Source organism: Eublepharis macularius, chromosome 4 (genome assembly GCF_028583425.1).
Source record: "Eublepharis macularius isolate TG4126 chromosome 4, MPM_Emac_v1.0, whole genome shotgun sequence".
NCBI classification, from domain to species: domain Eukaryota; kingdom Metazoa; phylum Chordata; class Lepidosauria; order Squamata; family Eublepharidae; genus Eublepharis; species Eublepharis macularius.
The window spans coordinates 132,484,770-132,499,679 of NC_072793.1; the positions used below are offsets into that span (position 1 = coordinate 132,484,770).

At 43.2% G+C, this 14,910-nt stretch overlaps 1 protein-coding gene across 1 annotated transcript; it reads right to left on the minus strand.

Moving 5' to 3' along the window:
* Window positions 1-7,447: 7,447 nt before the first annotated feature.
* On the minus strand, window positions 7,448-14,469 carry BHLHE40 (basic helix-loop-helix family member e40). Its single transcript, XM_054976795.1, has 5 exons — window positions 13,993-14,469; window positions 13,736-13,805; window positions 13,129-13,236; window positions 12,169-12,292; window positions 7,448-10,517 (listed from the first exon to the last, which is right to left on the minus strand). Exons 1-5 carry the CDS (start codon window positions 14,070-14,072, stop codon window positions 9,658-9,660), a joined length of 1,242 nt encoding a protein of 413 aa, XP_054832770.1. The 5' UTR covers window positions 14,073-14,469; the 3' UTR covers window positions 7,448-9,657.
* Between the last annotated feature and the right edge of the window lie 441 nt (window positions 14,470-14,910).

The following is a 14,910-nucleotide window of genomic DNA, read 5'->3' on the forward strand; positions in this document are numbered from 1 at the left end:
GGATTTCCCTTTGAACCCTCTTTCTCAGCAAATATATACAAAAACTCTCTCCTTCTACTGTCTGAGCCTATGTTACATTCCTAGTGTGGCTGATATGAAACTGTTGGCTACCATCACATGACAAAGCAAAGGTCAATATCCCATGTCACACAGCAGGGTCAATATCCAATGACACTGGTCTGGCTTTGGTTACATGGCCTCAGACCAGCAAACTAATTTCACCTGAGTTGGCAGAAAGGCATCAGCTGGGAGCAGTTTTCTGCCACTACTAATCAGGGCTGGATAGGAAGGCATTGGCCACACTGAAAGAAACCATCTCTATGTGGAATGCATTTTCTGTTCCCCTAAGTGCACCTCTCCTCATCAGAACATTTAAAAGCCTCTAACATCACCTAAGACGTTTAGGAGAAAAATGACTAAGTTGACATTAGTTTTCTACTCTTTTCTTCCTGCACAGAAGCAGCCAAAGTTGCAATTATCTGGTTCATTCTAGGGCTGCCGGCCCGGAACACGCCATGACAACGTGTTTCTCATTTCAAAGCCTCTTTTGTACTAGGACACAGTTCAAGGGATCTTGCAAAGCCTGCTGAAAACACTCAGCACTTGCAGTTGCATGCTTTAAAGATGAAGGGACGTTGCTTCTCCACACAGCCACAATGTGTGGGAGTAGGGTAGGGGATTAAAATGTTTTATGTAACAGAAAAGGAGTAATGTCATTTTGGAGATGTGGCTATACTCTGGAAGCATATTGCTAAGGCAACATTTATCAAGACTCCAAACTTTACCTCCAAAAAATGGTTGAAAATATGGAACTGTTCAGTCATCATGAAGAAACTTCTCTTAATAATGGGCGTGCCTTTGGCTTATCGCCAGGCTCCTTGCTCCCCTTGAGTGCTGAGTGGCATTTTGTCTCCCCTTTCCTCTGAAGAACTCAGAGTAGCCTACATGGTTCTTTCCTCCTCATTTGATCACTACCACTGCCCTGTGAGGTAGGTTATGTTGAGAGTATGTGACTGCCTCAGGTAACCCTCAGCTTCATGACAAAAATGGGGATTTGAACCCAGGTCTCACAGAGACTAGTCTGGCACACTAACTGTTACACCACACTGCCTCTCACTTGAGGCCTTCCTGGTTTCAGAAATCTCCCTTTGTCTGTGATGCTGAAATGCAGGCACTGGGGGGGGGGAAATTAAAGTTAGTTTCCTCCCCAGGATGATTCCTATAGTGTAGAATCCTGATTTCAGCAGAAGAAATAAACCCAGGTATGTCCAAGCATTTGGACATCACAGCATACAAGAATCTGAATCAAGGCTTCTGAAATTATGCAGAGCCTGGTCTATGCCTGGTCGCAGCATACAAGAATTTGAATCAAGGCTTCTGAAATTATGCAGAGCCTGGTCTGTACTTAAAACACAAGGTACAAGAAACTTGAAGTACATGCATGCACACATTATCCGAGAACCAGCACCGTACCTTCTCAAGCAGGTGATGAAAAGCTAAAATTATAAGTGCTTCTCAATTACATCTAAACTGCACTGGATAAGAATACATCTCCTTTCTTGGAAAATGCTTAAGTTTAGCAGGCGGGGGTTCAAATTATCACTCTAAAATTTCATAAAATATATCATCTATCTACTCTGCCTCTTTGGAATTCCCCCCTTACATGCACAAAAAGATTACATATTTGTATTGATCCTACTGTATTATATATAATAAAACCCAAGCCAAGATGGAGGGAGAAGCAGTCGCAGATCCGAAGCAAGCCTGTGTGCTGAAAGTAATGTTTTGTTTGGTTGTGGGAAGCCAAGATTCAGCTTGCCAATCAACAGTGACATTGGACAAGCATCTCACCTAACCTACCTCACACAGTTGTTGTAAAGATGTTAATGTAATAGTTGAGGGAGGGAGCAAAAGGAGTAGGTGGGAAAGTTCTTTGGGGAATAAAGTTTTCCAGGAGGGAGAAACAATTAATGGTCCTATGTAAAATCACTACATATTGCATTTGGCATAGAAAATTTAGCAACCTCCTTCTCTCATGGCAGAAGCATTCATTAACATACACTGTAGTGGGTGGGTCATTGGGTGGTTTTTCAGTGATTCCAAACAGGCGCAAGTTGGCCATTTCAAGTAGCAACAGCCAAGGTAAGAATATAATTAGCACCCATCTACAGTACCCATCAAATATCCACCCCATGGATTACAGCATTCAACCTCATAATATGTAACCTTGTTCCCACATTTGCTTTCCGCACAGCCTCATTTTATCTTAAAAGAAAGTGTCCGTTTATTCCTGCACTTCCAGGAGTTTGCTTGGGGAGCCCTATTTATGGGCTGAAATGCTGCTGAAAGAGTTATTGCCATGTTGTTCAGCTTGCTGTGCCAAGCCCGCATGGGGATTGGGTTTCTACTGAAAGGGTGCCAGGCACGTCTGTTTCCAGGAACCAGCAGCCGTATTTAGCCTCAGGCTGCACATGAAAGACTGCAGTCGGAAACGTGACATTGTGTCAACATTTGAGGCAGGTCAGAGCTGGGTGAGACCATGAAAACAAGCCAGGGGAGGGGAACGCAACACACCCTGTCTGAACAGTCCAAGTGCAGAGGCAGTGTGCAAAGCACCCCGTCACAAGCTGATAACTCCAGCTGCACAGAGGCTCTTTGATGATTCCCTCCTCCCCCTTCTTCTAATTTGATATTTGTTTTTCAGCCAGAACAGAGTATACTCACATGCCTAAGAGCGTTTTGGGTGAACACGGCTTCAAAGCTAAGAAAGAAGAACATACAGGAATAGGGAGGCAATCTAGCATACACATTTGCATAGCAAGTTATATAACAGAGGATGCTTATGTAGGACTTTCCATGGGAAGAAAACAGAGGACCTTGCAAATAACATTCATGTCTAATATCTTTAGATGTGGAAAAAGATGATTTCTCCTACAGATTAAAACATTTAATGGGACATATGTAAGAGGATCTTTCTCAGCCCATATTTCATTCTGAATTAACACCTTCCTTTAGCTCACCAACACCAGTTACACTTATACATGTCAGAGCATTTTCAGCTTCTCTTAATGTGGATTAGTTAGCACCCAACTCAGTTTAACTTCCCTTTTGTTCCTCCAATCAGGGCAGCGGCAGCGGATTTTTCCATGCTTTTAATTCATGTTTATGAGATTGCTGTCATGTGCCTGTTAATCTGTATTTTTTATTGTGGAGTGAATGACCTTAGATTGTTCTCATAATCACTAATGCATCATAGAATTGCCTACTTCATCCTTTCAGAAATCTTGGAAACAATTAAAACCATCTGTCCTTTTATCACTCCTTTACCTCTCTGATTGTAGGAGCAAAGGACATATTGTGTTAAGGCCATGCTGATGAGTTATGCTCAGCTTCTGCAGGCCTGCTTTAGTTTGTTGAATAAGAGGGAGTTCTCTTGCTTCCGGGATGCAGTTCCTCTGACAAAACAATATTTCTCTTGTGGAAGAGAAATTTCCACCAATTCTACCCCACCCCAATACACACATGCACTGCAGATTCCTACTTTGCCATCTGTGCTCTTTGTGAAGGTCCAACATCGAGGGACTCAGTGGGCTGCAGATGGAGAACTGGTGCTGATAGGAGTGGCTTACCCAAGGCCACTCCTTTGGTAAATTCATGGCTGTAGTGAGATTCAAACCAGTGAAGTGCTGCATTGCAGCTCAATTACATTACCAATAGACTGCACCAGCTGTCTCAGATCAGCTCACACATATGTGTGCACATGCACAAATGTGCGCACACACCCTTCAGCCACCACATTTGCCTTATTACAAGCTGATTGTAAGCCCTCAGAGTTTTCAGCTGTAGTTGTTGTGTGGCGTGCATGGCTGCTGCTCAAGAAATCCCTCCCAAAGCACCAATGGTATGTTGGTTTTCTGAACTGCCAATCTCAGTAAAGGTTTGAACTACTAGCATTTGCAAATTTTTTGCACAATGGCAGTGACATAAAGTGGCAAGATATTTGGGGAAAGCAACAACAACAACAAAAATCCCAGGTTTTAAAATGAATTTCTTGTTTAATAAACTTTAAAAGACAGATTGCAAAACAGACCCAGCACTTTCAAGGGGGAATTAAACAATACAGGAACTTCAAGCCAAGATGTATCTGGAACAACCAGCCAGAATCCCTCCATTCAGAGAGGTGTACACCAGCTACACCCAGAGCACGTTGGAGCATGCACTGAAGCCTGAGGGAGACAACAATAGTGACCTGGAAAATAAGTCTGGCTACCCCCTCAGCTGGTACATGTGCATGCCATCTTCATCAGACCAAGCCCAACCCTGCCTATATTTAAATCAAAAACTGCTTTCTTGTTGACTTCTAGAACACTGCTGTTTAAATGACAAATGAACAGCAAATGCAGGGCTTTACATATTGAAGTGTGTACAGAGTCTTTTATAAGGCAAACACAGGAAGTTTTGTCTGAGGGCATCATGAGAAATTGGTGTTCTTGAAAAGATTGCTGACATCTCTGCCAGTGCAAAGCTGGTCTCTCTTTCTCAACCATGCTATAGAAGCCTAGAAAAGTGTATAAAGACTCAGTGGCGCCCTCCAATTATGTTTCCCACCAGTCTGGATGTTTAAGGAAAAAAGAATTTATTTGCTTTGTTAGGAGGCTGGGAGTAGGAACTGAAAGAAGCCAGCATACATTTAGCCACGTCACAGGAGTGATGGTGAGTTGGGGGAGTCATTGGGAATGGAAAATAGTATGGACTCAGTAGGAAGCTTTAGAGAAGTATAGGGACCTGTGACCAATGTCTTATTATTAACAACACTAACATTGATTATTTATAATAATGCGTTCAAAGAATTTCCATACATTAACTCTCAAAGGCAGACTAGAATTATTTCCCAGTTGATAAGCTGAGAGAATACTGAGTTTATGGCTGAGGTGAGATTTGACCTAGAGTTTCACAACTCCCATTCTTGGGCACTCTGTTTCCTTAGTCTTTTATTTCTGCCCAGGATTCTTGAGCAGGAAGGAAGGAAGGAAGGAAGGAGAGATCCCTTCTCAGTGAAAGTATAGAATAAAATGTTTTTGGCTGAGTCAATAGCCTCTTGGGGAAAACCCCACAGGAGTAGGTGCACAGGAAGGAACAGTCCACAAGGAAACCCCCTTCACAAAGATTCTCTCATCTTTTTATTTCTGTAGCTATAACAATGGAAAAGTCAGAACAGGTCCTAGCTTTTCTGAGACATGGCAGCTTTCCCACCCAAGTGTGCTCAATTCTTTCAGTACTGAGGGCTTCATTAAGAAAACTGTAAATTTTATTTGCATGAAATAAATATACCTAATCCTCAAAGTTGCTTCATGTGTGGATACTTAAATCTGGAGCCTGGAGCCATGAACAGACAAGCCAGACCTTTCTATAGACCTGAGAAAAGCCCTAGGTTTGCAGAAGAATTTGAAATCCTTAAAAAAAAGCCCCCCCACACACACATTGGGAGGTTAATCCCCCTTATCAATAACAGAATCAGGGCCTGTATCTTTAAGAAACAAATGCCCTCAGTTTCTGTTGCCAGGCAACTACAACAGTATTGCTAGCCTTCAAGCCTTGGTTTGTGTTAGTAGAAAGTAAAGAAAAGGGGCAGGACACTTTCCAGGGCTGTTATGGCCTTTGAGGGAAGACTTTTTGGGCCAGAATCAACCACCAAAAATGCTTTTCTGGAGCAGTGTTTTAGGGGAAAACTTATGGGGTATTCTTTACCCCAACACATTACATGAGCAGGGGTTACAAAGCTACTCCTAATAGCAAAATGCATGTTTTTCAGCAGTTACCCAGCTACTTTTTTTACAGGAAAATAAACTGTAAGTGGTAAGTGGCTGTATTTAGAGGAGATTGTTTACTACTGTACAGGTGAAAACATCCTAAGAGGAAAAGATTCTAAAGCCACTTTTCTCTGAATTCTGCCATAAAGAAAAAAAAAGTACATCCAGGGTAGCTAATTCAGCCCAAGGTTATTTTCAAAGTTAATTAAATATATGACCTTTTAAAATGTGAGATGGTGGTGGCAGCAGCAAATGGGTGACAGGGGTGATAGCAGTGAGAAAGTCTAGAAAGCCTTCTGAGACAAATCAGTGTGAGAATGCAAACAGGCTCATCCCAGTTTATTTGGATGTATCCAAACAGCTCTCCAAAAATCAGCTCCCTGCTCATAAACTGTGAGCCAAACCAGTGAGTGCTTGAACATAGCTAATCAAGACTCAAGCTGTACTTTTAGGCCACATGCGTGTTTTGACCACAACAGGGAAGCCAATTTAAATAGCTCCACCTGACAGCTTTCACCATTTCTCTGCAGCATCTCATGAAATGGCAGATTTAATCTGTGCCATTGGAGCAGTGTTGCTGTCAGGGCTCAACTTTGGGGTTACTAGAGAGGGCTCAAAATCCGGCTGTACTTTTGCATTTGGTATATACTACCATCTAAAGTGCCCCCGACCATTAAATCCAAGGTCTAAAATTACTTAATTGAATTGCACTGGACACTCCCTGCCCCCCACCCATTTCCTCTGATTTTCAGAGGCACAACAGGGGAAAAAAGTCGCCTGATCTGCACAGTCAGACACTGTTCACAAGTGTCTCATTGAACACTGACAGCTACCATGGGGAACAATTTAAAACAACTTCCGTATGGCAGCTACAACTTGTGCTTCAGCCATCGGAATTACCTTTTAAAGAAAATACATCAACACTGGGGCAGTTTTGTGAGGAAATTTTTTAGACATAGTAATCCTACTTTTGAGGAACTGTGATTATTGGTATCGGCACATATGCAAAGTGGAGCACAATTTAGCAGTCCTGCAATGTAAATCATAAGAATGTTGCATTTTAACTTGACCCGCCACCACAAACTTAAACCAGAGCTTGGACTTCTACTTACACTCAGAACAGCCCTCAGTTCTGTGCAGTCCTAGAGTACTTTGAAAGAAGCCAACGGGCAGCACAAGCCTATGGATTTAGTGAGTGTTTCGTTAGCTGTTGCTAAACCCACTGAAGCTAAGCGGTATTCCTTTCATTGGCAATGGCAGGGGATTTCCACCCTGCCCAACTGCAACGTTTTCTCCCTTAAGAATTTAACAGCAACGGAAAAGCTTTTATAGTTCCTGTGCCAATACGATTCTGAAGATGAGGGTCAAATGTCTTTGTCCTGCATATCCCCCCATAAAAGGGAACAGTGCTAGCCAAGATAGTGCTGGAGTCTATTCCCTTTTGCTTGTACAAGGGCCCAAATGTCCCATTTTTGAGTACTGACTCAGCAGGCCCCTCAGCAATGATAAGGCAGTTTAAATCCAAGAATACCATCTTAGTTTAGATTCTGAATCAAGGTACCTCTCCATTAGTTCCCGGATGCAGACAATGATATATTTATTATTGTGATCAGGTGCGAAGAGAATCAATACTCATGTTCCACAGGAAAAGAATTTTATTAAGTATTTTTTAAAACAACTACTTAACATTTACTCTGATAAAAATATTTACAATATCCCCACCTTCAGGAAGGTTCCAAAAATATAAACACTCTACCTCTCCCTAGAGAAAAACAAAAATCTCTTTAGAAAGGAAAAAAAACAGAAATACATTCATATTTCCCACCTTCTTTGTACTGAAGTAGTTTTACAAATAATAGACTTCTGAAACATTTTATTTTACATATCCATATAATATATATTTCTATGTACACATTTATATTTATAACAGATTTTACAAATAAAGGCAACAACTGTGTACAAAAAGAATTTTTTAAATGAACAATAAAATAAATGCTCAGACACGATCTGCAATCAAGCATAGTGCATTCTAGCAATTGGTGCAATAGTGTAAGGAGAGTTCATTGGACAACCACTCTATGAATTTCTCAGAACTACCAAGATGACACCACCATTTCATGCTGATTATTACTATTCTGAACAGCCAAATCCGATTTGAGTATTCATCAACACAGAATATATGCAGTCTTTGAAGAGAGGTTTGGACTCATCCAGAGGATGGCATCTGGTACTGTCCTCCACAACCATGAGCTCAGGAAATGTCCCAGGGAAAGGTGGGCACCTCTTCCACCATGACATTCCCACAGTGAATAGGGCAGTCTAGCTGTGACAACTGCATAGCACGTACTGGTCTCTACCGATGTGTGGATCAGCTGTGGGTGGTGGCAGCACATGTCTGCATGGAAATGAAACAACAAAACACTTCATCTGGCTGCTCATATGAGAGCCCAAGGCCAGCTCTGACACTGCCATCTGGACAAGAAACCAGCATTTGTTTTACCAAGAATGTGCTGCGTATTCACTTCCATGATTCTTAATCTACTTGCGGGGAAGACGCTTCCAGCAGCAACTTCCACAGCAGAATCCCTCCACCTTCCTACTTACAAAGTCCCTCGATTTGACTTTGTTTTAAAGTGCTTTATTCCAAACCACGGATGAGGTTTGGGGTGCTATTTTGACTATTTGTTCTCCTCTCACCCCTTGCCTTCTGAGCACCAAGCAAGAAGCAGGGAAGGTGGATTACAGATTGCTCAGGAGAGGCTGGGTGGGCCTTTCAAACATTCATGAGCCCCAGGCAGCTGCCTGGCTTTACCAAGGTGCTGGCACCAACTATGTGAGATTTGGGTAAGCCCTTAATCCTGGCAATGGTAATGTTTCTTATGGGCTTCATTTACAGAGTAGTTTGGACTGGTATTTTGGAGAAGGTTACCTGCCCAATTAAACACACAACTGCCTAATGTAACAGCCAGAGTTGGCTTTCTTCAAATACTGTAATACAGGGGACAAATTCAGAGTTGATGTCTGGTAACGTAATTATACTAATATTTTTGCAAACAATTGAATCCATAGAGTGAGCAGTTGGTGGCAGGCATTCCCATATAAAAATATGTCTAATACCATTATATAGCCTACCTAACAACTCAAGTGAAACTGAACCGCACTTTAAATTTAATATATTCGTTCATTCATTCATTTTGTACTCTATAAAAACTTCCAGGCAGCGCGCATGTGTATATATGTATTTTTCAGCAGAAATGTGGTGAGAAGCCAGTCTCAAAATCTCCCTGAATTACTTACTGTGCTCTATCAGCCATTGACTGCTACTAGCAGAATTACTTCCAATGCTTCAATCGCCATATATGTACGTGTATGTATATATGCATGTGTTATGTTAAGTTAAAGATCATCAATATTGTTAGGAGGGGAATGGAGAAACCAGCTCTTGTCTACAGGCCAAAGGTCCTCACAAGTAGTACCATGCTTTTTAAAATTCACAGACCCTAAATCTGACTGTTTTACTTTTCCTTCACAGCTTTGAAAGTTAATCTCAGCTAGCTAAAGTCAGGCGTTGATCTGTAGATGGCAAAAAAGTAAAAAGCATTTCAAAACATTTAATTACAAAATTTCCCCCTGTATACTAATTTGAGGATATCTCTGAGGTTTTTCCTAAATTTCCTGGGCAATCAAACAAAGGGAGAATTTAGTTTCCCTGCATGGACATGATCAAAGATCTCCCAACTCCTCTGTATCCATTCAGCCAACTTAGAAAAAAACCCTGAAATAATCTCAAACTGAACAACAACAAAAATCCCAGCAAAAAGTTACCCCCCCTTCCTGACCCCAATATCTACTCTTTGGTTTCCAAATTCAAAGGAGACATTTGCCGCAAGGCGTGAAGCAGAGCAGTAGAGTCCATGGGAGAATGAGATGGTACTGGAGAAGGGAGTTGCTGAGACATCAGTAAAGGAGGAGAGATTTTATCGGGGTTTATTAACCCCGAAAGAGCTGCAGTGGATGCTGGGAGGCCTGGATATAAGACTGGCACAGATGCCGGATACCAACACTTCTCCAACATAGGCAGGTAGGCTGTTGCAGAGGGTGGGATCAAATAGAAAGGCAGGCATAGAGGAGGCTGATGAGGGTGAGGGCCCAAGAAACTGCTTGAGGAGCCGAGCATGTCGCTACTAAAATGGCCTTCATCCTCTGATGTTTCCATCCTGGTCCTTTTGGCAGGGGGGTCCTCATTTTCCTGTTTGATAGAACTGAGTCTTTCTTGGACAGAATATTTGAGCTCAGAGTCCTTCTTAAAATACTGTGTGTCAGATTTAGAGTCACTTTTTTCCAGTTCTCCCCCATATCCACTGTCTGTATCTGTGTCGCTGCCACTCTGTTCCCCACTGGAATGGGCAAAAGTCCTTTGAATCACCGGCACACAGTTTCTCCCATGCGCCTCAGCTGCTTTGGTCAAAGAGCCAGAATTTTCTTTAAAGTCCATCAGTTTAGGAACAGCATCTCCAGATTTTCTGCTGGCTCCACTCTGAAGAATATCTGAGGCCACTCTTTGTAGGTGGCTGATGAGCTGGGAAGATTTCAGATCCTTGCTAGTCTCGTGTTTCGCCACGTATTGCAGCACTTCTTTGGCACACATCTGGAAACCAGACCGAAACATCTCCTGGCTAGACTCAAGGCTCCTTGGTGGCAGCTCATCTGAGAAAAAAACAGCAGGAAAAAGTTCAAAGCTTAGTATCAGAAAAGTGATAAACAATAACAACAATTACACAATTCAGTACAATTTTATAAAGCCACATATTTCTGGGCCAACACTTGAGAAAGAATTTTGATTGGGTAACTTGAGCTAGAATTCCAATGACACTAAAGTCAACATGAAATTTTCTACTGCAGTAGAATTTGAACTTCAGTCTAATAGAACCATTTAAATCCCACAAACAAAAAAATCAGAGAAAACAAATTGTTTTTTTTCATGGAAGTCTTAGGTGTACTGGGTGGCTGTGGAAAACAGGGGTGTAATGTAATAACCTCATTGTTTGATCCTTTCTAGAATTGCATTCTACTGAGAAAGTTGACCTGCCCACTGTCATACATGCTCCAGAGACATTCAGACTTGACTACTGCAGCACATACTATGTGCAGTCTTTGAAGATAGTGTAGAAGCTTCAACTTATACACCCCAAAATAAGGTTGGTACCATCTCTTCAGGTCTTCTAAAACAGAAGTTTTATTCTCAAAAGTTTATGAAATGGCGAAGCCGATTTACTGCTGTCCTCTGTTTGGCCACTTTTAACAGTGGGATTTAGAGGCTGTTGAATGTTTTCATCTTTTTGTCTTTTAAAAAAAATCCTTTATTTTAATTGCATGTATTAGCCACCTTGAGTGCCTCATTTGGAAGCAGAAGGCTGGCATATAATTATCCAAAATACATTCTAGGATTATCTCACATGCTTTAGCTTCAGTGGAAGTGACGGCGACTGAGGTACCCTTTAAGACCACAATCTTCAATCCAATTAGGAGTTCAATAAAAATGAGTCGACTTAATTGCAAAGGAGCTGACCTAAGCGCTACATTACACTTGCCTTGTGCAGTCCTCCACAACACAGCTATGACGTCTAGAGGAGTTCATTAATACAAGGATCCACCCAACCATATGGAAAAACTCCAAGCCACGACTAGATTTCCTGGTGGTGATGGGCAACAGTGTGGAGATTCTCTTCCTGATAGCTGTGATTCATACAATAAGCCACTCTAGATCTCACAGCCAAGCAGCGCGTGGAGTCACTTGGCAGAAAAGTGATTACATTCTAAATTGGAAGGATTGGGCAAAGGTGTACGGAGGAGACAGGGCTCAGCAAAGGCTAGGGATACTAGCTGAATGCTCTGTTGCAGAAGCAGGTTCTGAGCAGGGTTTTGAAGGAGGAAAGTGTATTGCTAGTTAGAGGTATGGAGGCTATTCCAGGCTCTGAGGCTGTGGAACACCATCTTGGGAAAAGCTGCTTCTGCCAAAAGTCCTCCTCCACACCTGAAAGTGATACGAGGGTTGGCAGTCCAAAGTTTTAAAACCTGATCCAATTTCAAATAAAGTTCTGCTTTTGAGTGAAAGACCCACACAAAAGGGCAAGGGCTGAGTTTTATGTGCCTTCTTCCTACAAAGCCAGTGGTGAGGAAAATTCAGAGGTCCCTCACCCTGAGGTAGTTGTGTTGAAATGAATACGACTACTCCCGTGTGCGTGGCTATCAAAAAAAAGTCTGGAAGAAACCTGTCCTTTAGATAACATGTTCCAGAAACAGTATCGCTGCAGTCGCTGAGGCCCTTTCAGGCTCCCAGAATGATCCAGGGACTCACCAGCATGTAAACCTTTCTGCAGAGCAATAATCTGTTGCTGTTGCTGCTCAATGAGGCTGGTGAGAGCTTTCACATGCTTCAAGGTAAGTTCAAGAACAACTGCCTTTTCCAAGTGACCTAGTGTCTGAAAGGGGGGGAAACATAAATAAATGGTTGAGTTAGTCAGTCTCAACGCTCGAACGTAAGATTGATAACAACTGCACTGACTATTGGGAAAGGCAAGAGATGGACACAGGCAGGAACAGGGTTAGAAAAGCTAAAACTGCTTTTAATCTCATGTGAGAACCATTATTCGGTTCAATGTATTACGCAGGTACATAAAGGAAGGCTACAGTTATGCCCTCATAGATATTTAGAAAAAAAACCGGACAAAGTGGATATGCCTTCCTTTCTCTCTTCAGCTGCCCTTTTAGCATTCGACATTAAAAGAGGATCCAAACTGAAGGTTTTTGATGAAACCGAAGCAGACAAAAAACAATTTCCCAAGTGAAATCTGGACCGTTTGGGTGCTGTGCTTAAAGCAGATCATCCCATATATGCCGATACTGCTGTTTAAGACCATGTTGCACAAAGCCATACAGAGCAGCTTTCAGATGAACCAGAAGTCTAAAATCAGATCTGAAGCAACAGCAGAGTGACACTGAAAAAGGGGGCTCTGCCAAATCTCATTAAAAATCAACAAAATAAATAAATCTTTGCCCCTGCTGGTTTTAATGTATCATCTGCTCCAGTTCGTGCATGTAAGTTGTTGAGAAATTCGTCACCTTGGCAACAAAGCGAAGTACTAGCAGGAGGCTCAAAAGTGGCAATCCTACCCGCCTCAACCACAACCTTCCACGTTGGTCTGCAATGCTCCCAAGACACCTCTAGGTGGCACTTTTACCTGCACAAAAACCCATTCAACCTGACACACTCCCCAAAAGGAAGAAGAGTTTGGCCAGCGGCCAGATTTTCACTTACTGTAAGTTTGAGATGTTCTGGTAAAAGATCTTTCAACTGGGCAATGCACTCATTAATCCTATCACGTCTTTTCTTTTCTATCAGTCTGTGGGGCAACTTATAGGTCTCCTGGAAGTCAAAAGGGGAAACACAATGACATCATTCTGGATGAAAGTGATTTCTTAGCGCTACAGAGACAAAAAGACCTAGTCAAAAAGCCATACAGGTAGAAGAAGGAAGTGTTTTTAAATCAGTATGAAAATCTCCATAACCAACACAGACCTAAAGTTTTGTATTATAATACTCCCCAAGGAAGTATTTGGTGCAAAGTAGAGAGACAGTGTGTGTGTGCGTATGCATGTGTATGTATACATGCACACCTTATAACAATAAAATAAATCTACCAACATAATACTTTTTAAAAAAATCTTGGAACACTTTCAAAAGATACTCATCCTGCAAAAGTAAATTAATAGAAAAAAGAACTTTTTAAATAAGCAAATTCCAGCCTATTTCACATATATTTTGCAGGACCTATTCTAGAATTCCAAGCGTGCATTTCAACCATCTTAAAAACAGTGAAAATTATTAACCAAGGGTGCAAAGAAATAAATAAATCTTCATTTACCTTACTGTCATCGCCTCTCTTTAACCCTCTCCTGGGCTTATAAACTTGATACATGTGAGCAAAATCCAACCTGTAGATGAATTTTAAAAGCTACCGGTTATTATAATCATATAATAAGATGCCAACGCTCTTTTCTCCAAAACAAACTAAAACAGCAGAGCCCACCCCAGTCGGATCCGATGAATTTGAAAAGAGGCTTTAAAAAAGAAAGAAAGAAAAACCCCATGCCCTCGGCATGCTTGGGCTAGCCGCCTCACCCCGGCATGTCGCTGCTCTCCAGGACAGGCAGTTTGCCCAGGCAAGGTGGAGGAGGCTGGGCACTGGTGATCCTTTCCATTTAATCTGCGCTCTTCAGCCTTCCTTTTTTTAACTCAAGCTCTCTCCTGGGGTTAAGGCTGGATGGCCGCTACAGCCCTTCCTCTCAGCGTGGACAGCGACGAAGCCGGCGAGAAGCAGGAGTCCCGCTGCCAGCTACCGGGCACTAGGAGCGTCCCCCGCCGAGAAGAGTCGCAGGGCAGCGCGCCCGTCTCCCGAGGGCCGAGAGAGACTTAGCGGCCACCGCTCGTCCTGCTGCCGCTGCTATCGCTCATGTCCCTCCACTTTGCAGCGCTTCGCGGCTGTAATGGGGCGAGCCGGAGCGGGCGGGTTGAGAAGTAATTGGAAGGCTGCAGGCTGGGTTAAATGTGAGCGAGTGGGTGGACTGGAGCTACGTGTTCTACCCTGTGACTCCAGGCACGTCTGGCTGCTACCGGAGGGAGGGACAGACGGACCTGCTCCCCCCGCCCGACATCACATGAGCCTCACGTGTTGGACAACGCTTCAGCCTCTCCCCACCTCCCGCCGCTCCTGGCCACACAAGCGGGCGAGGCGACGCAAAGCCGAGTGGCAGGCAGGCGCGCAGGCAGGCGTTGTTTGCTGTCGCCGCCGAAACGTGATGGGGTGACCCCTGTCTCGCCGAGGCTCGTTCCTCTCTCGCGTCCGGGGCACATGGCAGGGAGGAAGCAGGTGGGCAAGCCGGGGGGAGAGCAGGAGAGCGCTCGCCCCCGCAGCTACCGTCCGTGAGAGGCGCGGGGAGGGGGGGAGAGGCGGCGTCGAGCCTTGCCTGGAAAGCGCGTCCTTGACCCCGCGCGCTCCAGACATGCGGGTTACTCACCGCTGAGGGAGGGGCGCTTCGA